At 33.6% G+C, this 8,310-nt stretch overlaps 1 protein-coding gene across 1 annotated transcript; it reads left to right on the top strand.

The window, feature by feature from the left end:
- The first annotated feature begins 1,438 nt into the window (after positions 1–1,438).
- LOC115891053 (craniofacial development protein 2-like) lies at positions 1,439–2,362 on the top strand. The gene has a single exon (XM_030911451.1). It carries the CDS (start codon positions 1,439–1,441, stop codon positions 2,360–2,362), a length of 924 nt encoding a protein of 307 aa, XP_030767311.1.
- Positions 2,363–8,310: the final 5,948 nt, after the last annotated feature.

Below are 8,310 nucleotides of genomic sequence, written 5' to 3'. Positions count from 1 at the left end.
AGCTCTAGTAGGTCCTTTAGATAAAGACATCGAGGCATATATATATATATATATATATATAACTGCCAATTTCTGTGACTTATGCCTTATATATATATAACTATATATATCTATATAGCATATATATGTATATAACAACTCTTTCATATATATATATATATATATATATATATATATATATATATATATATATATATATATATATATATATATATATATATATATCTTAAAATGCGGACTTTCAAAGTTTGTTGAATGTTACCCTATAAAAATAAAGAATCTACCACTTTAGCGATAAGTTTTTGTAAATAATTTTGTATTACGTTAGGGAATTCCAAATAGCATAATTTCAGATCAAGGTACTGAATTTTTAAGTTCGACTTTAAAAGAAGTATGCAAACTTTTAAAGATAAACCAGTTGTCGTCGACAGCATACCATCATGGAACAATGGGCTCTTTCACAAAAAATAAAATACCCAATTCAAGGACAAAATCTGAAATAGAAGACTATTTTCAGTATAGTTATCCAAAAAAAAATAGTTCCATGACATTGAATGATTTTTTTATGAGCCCTCAATTAGCTTTAATTTGAAATAATTTTAAAGTGCCAATTGATGTATGAAAAATACGCCCAATCACATATGCAGAACCGTGCTCGTGCGCCAGCCAACAAATGGCAACACTGCGATTTGATTTGACCAGCACCACCTTAACTCAAGGCCAATCAACATGATATGGGCAAGGCAAATATGGCGGCGAAGGCATTATTAAATTGTTTACCTTTAACCTGAAAAGCCGGTAGTGGTTTCTCGTTCCGATTGCATACCAGAAATAATTAATTATCTCTAGTTTGTTGTGCTTCTGCAACACGTTTGTTTAGTTCCTAGTGTTCAGTGCATGGTGTGATCTGAAAATTGTGATAAAATAACAGTGCAATAAAAATCCAAACCAGACATTCCACATAGGGAACTTCAAACTTTTGTGCTTGTCATTACTCCTCTATTATTATTATTTTAAAGGTAAGAACTAGTAGTATTTATCAAGATGTGTACGCCCTAAATGAGTAAAAGCCTTCACCGCCAGTCTGCATAGTGCTTTATAATGGTTACTTACAATAATCAAAAGATAGGTATTAAAGGGTAGGTAGTAACATTTTATTGTAGCATACCTTTCGCATGCTCTGTTCCAAATTCTCACGAGAATTATAGAGGGGGTCCCAAGGTTTCTGCTTTTATATTCCCCAAAAATGACGAGCTTCGTAAAAAATGTTTGACAGCTATTAAAAGAGATAATTTCACTCCTACTAGTCTCGGGTAAGAAGTGCATTAAATATGCCTCAAAAAGGCCAAAACCTTTGTTACCCTAGTGAGGTTTGGTACCAGGATTGATTTCACAGATAACGACTCACGCGCGAAAAAGGACAAGGAACAAACTTTATATGAAGAAGCAACAAATAAGAATTGCATGCTGGAATATAAAAACACTTTATTCGAAAGACCATGAACTAATTCCCGAACTCAACGAACATAAAATAGACATATGTGCACTTTCCGAAACCAAAAAGAAAGGTAAAGGAACAACAAAACTAAATAGCTACATTTCAATATACTCAGGCGTACCAAAAGACCAAAGAGCAACATCAGGCGTTGGAGTATCTATAAATGATAAATATGAACAGAATATAGAAAGCATAGAATACGTGTGCGACAGAATCCTGAGAGTAAAGATTATGTTTGACCAACCCATTCACATTATATTAGTGTACGCACCCGACATTAATAAACCTGAAGAAATGTCAATCGACTTCTACGAAAATCTACAGTCAGCGATAGACAAAATACCAAGACATAAAAAGATAATTCTGTTAGGGGATTTAAACGCAAGAATTGGAAACGAGGTAGTGGATGGAATAAAACAAAAATATAACGAGAATATAACTAATAGAAATGGCGAAATTTTGACCGAATTCTGTGGACAGAACGAACTGAGAATAAACACATATTTTCCCCATAAAGAACAACACAAATACACCTTCTATGGCAATAGAAAGATCAAAGATTATATCATCACAAATCGAAGTTTCTTACCTCAACAAATAATAGACATAAGAGTCTTATCCTCAGCCAACATTGGAACAGATCACAAACTTGTGCTGGGAAAGATACGAATAGGTGCGCCGCTATCCAAAGAATATGAAATAAAGCAGAAAAAATTCAATATAGAATCCCTCAACCACGAAAGCACTAAACAACTTTATTCAAACAGATGCCAAACACATGTCACTCTTAACCCCATAGCACAGTTTGATACTCCTAAGACAGCTTGGAACAAACTGAAAAGAAAACATCACAAAAGGTGCTAAAGAAGCTTTAGGGACACGTACTGTATCACACAATAAAACCAGACAACCTTAGTTTACTTTAAGTCAAAAAGAACATTACAAGGAAAAAGAAGGAAAAATACTTACAATACAAGAAATTTCCAACACCGGAGAACCGAAATATCTATACCGAAATAAGGAACCAGGACTAATAATAGAGGTACGAGGGGTAAAGAAGAATATTCAGGCAGCATTTGATTTAGTATTGTGAAATGGGAGGCGAATATGTACGGGCACAAAGCAATGTTTGGAAGATGTTGAGGGGTTGGAAACGAGAAACAAATGAAACAATACAACTAAGAACAATTGCAGAAGATACGTGGGAAAAATATTTCAGAGATTTATACGCAGAAACAGATGAACCAATGGAAGCACAAGAGACAAGCCAAAGAGATAATATAGGAGATCATGCGCAAATCACTTACAAGTAAGTAGAAGAAGAGACAATAAAGGAAGCTAAAATGAAATCTTCTAATCAAGATAAAATACCAAACGCGCTAAAAAAAACGCAGGCACGGCTATCATAGAGGAATACACAAACTGTTTAACATTATATATTACAACATATGAAAATACCAGAAGAATGGAAACAAAAGTATAACAATACCCATTTTTAAAAAAGGAGATAAAACAGACCCAACAAACTATAGAGGAATAACATTACTGAGCACCTCGCTAAAACTTCTGACTAAGATCATTGCGGACAAAATCTCCTCAATAGTGCCAATAAGCGAGGAACAACAAGGATTTCGAAGAAACCGATCAACTACCGATGCACTATTCATCCTCAGGCAACTAGTTGAAAAATCCTTAGAATATAACTTTCCAGCCTATCTATGTTTTTATAGATTTAACAAAGGCCTTTGATAGAGTAACTAAAAGACATCATCACCATCTTGGAAAGCAGTAATGTCTCGAAAGAACTCACAGAACTTATCAAGGACTTAAACACAAACACAACAACCCAAATAAGAACAAGCTTTACCTTAACGCAGCATCTTCGAACTACAACTTGTATTTGCCAAGGCGACAGTCTCAGCTCTCTGTTATTCAACATAATCATGGATCAAGTAATACAAACCGTCAAGAATTCTGGATTAGGATATCGAATGGGAATGCATAAGTAAACATATTATGCTATACCGATGACGCAGTACTTATTGCAGAGTCAGATGACGACCTCCAAAGAATGCTCCAAGCTTTTAACAGACAGGCAGAAAAACTTAACATGCAAATTTCCACAAATAAGACCAAATACATGACCATTACAAAGGAACCTCTACGATTTTGGGAGGTGGTAATAAAAAAACAAAACTATTGACCAGATAATGTCATTCGAAAACCTAGGATGCAAAATTACAAGCTCAGGATTCCTGAAAGAAGAAGTAAGGAAACAAGCCAATAAAGCTGCCGTAATATCAGGACATCTTAAATATCTCATATGGAAAAACAAACATTTGAGGACAGAATGCCAAGTGTTCAAGAATATACAAAACCTTCATACGACCAGTGATGACATATTGTGCGGAAACCAGCGCTCATATATTTCTGGTTTTTTCTTTTTCCGATGATTTTGAACACCCTATATATGCTACCTCAAGTTTGAATATTTTAACACTACCTACCTATTTTCTGAGAAAGCAGACCTTTTTACAAAAAGTAACTAACTGATGTTTTCATAAAAGTAATAATACAAAAAATTCCATACTTATGTGGAGAGATATATACAGACCGGACCATCGTAGTAGTAACATAGGCAAAACCGGACGAATTAGCGTATACCCGTCCGGCGGATAAAAAGCAGGCAAAAAAATGCGATAAAATAAAAATAGGTAGATATGTGATAAGAGCTTTTTTCGTTTTCCTGTTATTACCGATTCTGAACCGTCCTAGAACTGTGATGCGTATGCGTAGAAGGAAATATGAAGACATTATTTCATTGGCGCATGCGCTGCAGAGTTTTAGGACGGTTCAGAATCGGTAATAACAGGAAAACGAAAAAAGCTAAGAATGTTTCAGAATTTGTATTTATTCGTGTTTTAATTAGACAGTTCTCGTGTAAAATTTATTTTTAAGTAAAATAATGGATGTTTACGAAGTTCGTGAGAAAATTCAAATTGTAAAATGGTATTTCCAAAATAGGTCTTTACCGTTTTACTCAAACCGTTTAATTAGTGGACATGGAACTATTTTGTGGCCCGCTAGATCACCAGATCTTTCTTCCAATTATTTATTTTTGTGGGGTTATGTAAAATCCAAAGTGTATGGTTATAATAGGGCTAATAATCTGGGTGAGCTTCAAGTAAAAATACGAGAGGCTTTCCAAACTATTAGCCCTAATATGTTAGCCAATGTCAGACAGGGATTTTACGACCGCCTAGGCTTCTGTTTAGCACAAGAAAAGGTGGTCTTTTTGAACACTTGTTATAACTTTTTTTTATTTAGAGTAATATTTTATTTTTTTTTTATTTTATTGATGTATTTTTTAATTTTGGAAATGAGTTTTGGGCTAAGAGAATTTATTTATTTTTAGGTTTGGCTTGTAAACACACTCAAATAATAAATATTTAAGTATTTTTATTTTAAATGTTACCTTAAGTGAAGGTAAACACTTAAAATGAAAATAATAAATACTCGGCACTCCTCGCGTCGTATTCCTAGTCTGTCACGACTGACCCGTCCAAGCACAACTGCAACTGCGTACTGCCTGACCAGCCGACTAGCCGGCAGTGAATCTCAAGCACGAACGCACGCAAATTCGTCCGGCAACTTGCTATGTTACTAGTAGCCTGGTCTTCTCTGTATAGTGGTATATATATGATGATACTCCCTGTATATTAAAAAAATAGTGAAATATTACGTAATCTAACCCGACATTTGTGTGAAAAATGTCTATTTGGAAATAAAACAGGTTTTAAAATTCGCGCCAAATAAAGCACTTCTATCTCCGCCATATTGGAAAAGGTTGAATGGCCTTGTGTGGAGGCGGTGGAGGGTCAGCATGGTGGCCCGGCTGTGTTGCCGCTTTTCAACATGCTAGGTGTGACGTATTAAAAATAAAGTGCGGATTTTTATTCTGGGCTTTTTTGTTTTTATTTATTTTCTTAAGAGCGACTTCAAATTTTTCGAAAGTGAGATAGCAGAAAATTCTAGAATTAATAGCGTTATTCAATTATGCTAATTCCAAAAAATAGTGAAAGAGCCCATTGGTTCTCTTAAAAATTCGCATAAACATTTAAACGCTTATTTACGTATTCAGTCTTCAAAAAATTCAGACACTTGGAGTTCTTGGTTCCCATTTTGGTGCTTTTCCTATAATAATTGCGTACATACCGGGACAAAACATACCCCGTATGAATTGGTTTTTGGAAAAATCTGTAAATTGCCATCTAACATTGCAAATAAAATTTATCCACTTTATAATTTTGAAGATTATCCCGCAGAATTAAAATATAGATTACAAAATGTTATTTTGTAATCAAGACGCTAAAAATAATTTAATTCCTCAAAAGAAAAAAGAAAATTTCATTTTGTCAAAAAATCAAAGTTTTACAAATAATTTGTAAAGTTGGAGATTTAATTTTATTAAGAAATAACTCAGGAAGTAAAAAAGATGCCATTTTCACTGGCCCTTAACCAGTAATTGAGGAGAAGTCGCCAAATGTTCTAATTAAAATTGGTAATAAACTAGTTAGTGTTCATAAAAATAGAACAAAACTGTATTATACATATGTAAGTAGATAGGATAAACATTTTTTTTTCTCATTTTTTTATTTTCGTAGGAGGTGTAGTATAAGTAGATATTTATTATATTATATTATTTTATTTAATCATCCTGTATATAAGGAAATATTAATTAAGTAATAGATTTAACTGGGTTCATTTAGGTAGTCTAGCATATTAAGCAAACCATGTATCCTGCTAACGAGGCATTTCTATTATTAAATGTAATTAGTTTTAATGTTTTAAATATAGACTTATTCCAAATAGAAGACAGTTTTTTATTGATGAGTAAAACTACCCCTTAAACCCAAGTTGTCACACTGCCTATCACCATTAACATAAATTAAACATGTTGACTAAATAGTTATTAGGCTGAAATCATTAATTTGAAATGTTTTTGCGTCAAAAGTTTAACAGAAACTGTTTTCTCATCATTTTTTCGCAGTTAAATTTATGATTAATTTGAAAAAATAAAAATTTCCGAAATTTATTATTTCAGTCAAATAACTATCTACTCAACATGTTTATTTTTTGACAATAGGACATGTATTGACTATTTCCATTCTAAATATCTTTAGAACGGTTGCTCGTAGCGATTTTTACCAAGAGACATTTTTTACGCAAAAAGTCACAAAAATGTATATTCTTTCAGTCAGTAGTTTTATACACGTACGGACGAAAAGTTGTTACTCTTCAAAAGAAGTATAGAAGTATAATATTTTCCTACATTGCATACAAAGTTTCCTTAAGTGAGCTAATAGATCACTAAAAGATCGCGCACATTATACCTACACGGACCAGTACGGACCAGCACAGCACAAACCTGCATCCTGCATGACATCGCACACTTTACCGCCACAGACCAGCAACATAAGCGAGAGTTTCGAAAAAAGTACAGTTGTCAAGGCTCAACTACTAGAGCGTGCAACATAGAAGTATTGAAAATGAGTAGTTCAGACGAAGAAATTATTATTTTAGCCATGTTGTGTGAAGAAGAGGAGGAAGAGAAGGAAGCTAAGAAAAAAAGAAGATTTTGGGTTCACCCTATAAATCAAAAGAGAAAGCAATATGGCGAATTTCATTATTTGTTTCCTGAATTAAAAAGATTCGAAGAAAAGTTTTTCCAATATTTTCGAATGTCACAAATCAAATTTAATTATTTTTTTTTGCTATCGACTCCCATATTGCATCTTTTCTTTCTTGGTCTCTATATATAAAATGCTTGGCTCGTATCGCACAGCTCTGAATACTTTTGTACCAGTAAAATAAGCTTTTTTTCATTCATATTTAAAACGATTTAAAGGTTCGAACAAAAATAAACGAAATCTAACCTACATCATGCAACTTGAGCCAGCTAGCGTACTCGAAATACTGACAAACCCTTCAATATTTGCATGTTTGTGGAGGTGTGCTGGTTCGCCGGTGCGCACATTAGGTCGGACCAGCACGACCAGGCATAAATATTGCCGGTCATATTTGTCCCTGACCGACACGACCTGTTTTGACGGTCGTGGCTTGTGGCGGTACGTGCTGGTACTGGTCCAGTGTGCTCTACTCTATTAAATAACACGGTCATCTTCACCGGTAGATTTTACTGGTCTGGTCCGTGCCGGTCCGTGCAGGTATAGTGTGCGCGATCTTTAAGAATTAATTTTTTGTAAATTTACCTTCTAACGGAATTAAATGAGAGGTAAAATTTCTTTACAATTTTTTTTGTATAGGAGTAAGAATTTGCATAAAGATTTGTTAAGTGGCATAATTGAACACTAATACGCCATTTTTGAAAATTCTAGTTGTCTCTGTCCATGCTATAGGTTTTCAATTAGGGGTGATATTTGTATAAACATCGTTATAATCTGGTCTAGAAATATGAAATTTTGCACAATTTTTGTGATTTTGAATCGCCCTATTTATCATGTGTAATACCGTAAAAAATATTGAAAAAGTGCGTAAGCAATCAATTTTATATGATTTATCAAATAAGGCCAAAAGTAATAGTATATTATTTTATTAGGAGTACAACTGAAACTTTTCGTGGTGAGACTATACGTTTTACGGACGAACGTTATCAAGTTCGACATACAGGCGTGGCACAAAAAGTCATTTTTACTCCAAATGGAATATGCTATATTTTTCCAACACGACAATTATATTCGTTTTTAAATTTCAAACGTTCCAAATAATATAAAAGGATTTAAAATAATACC

Source organism: Sitophilus oryzae, unplaced genomic scaffold, assembly GCF_002938485.1.
Source record: "Sitophilus oryzae breed Bouriz unplaced genomic scaffold, Soryzae_2.0 scaffold_947_pilon_pilon, whole genome shotgun sequence".
Classification (NCBI taxonomy): domain Eukaryota; kingdom Metazoa; phylum Arthropoda; class Insecta; order Coleoptera; family Curculionidae; genus Sitophilus; species Sitophilus oryzae.
Note: the sequence above shows the minus strand (reverse complement) of the source record. Positions and strands in the feature narration are given on the sequence as shown.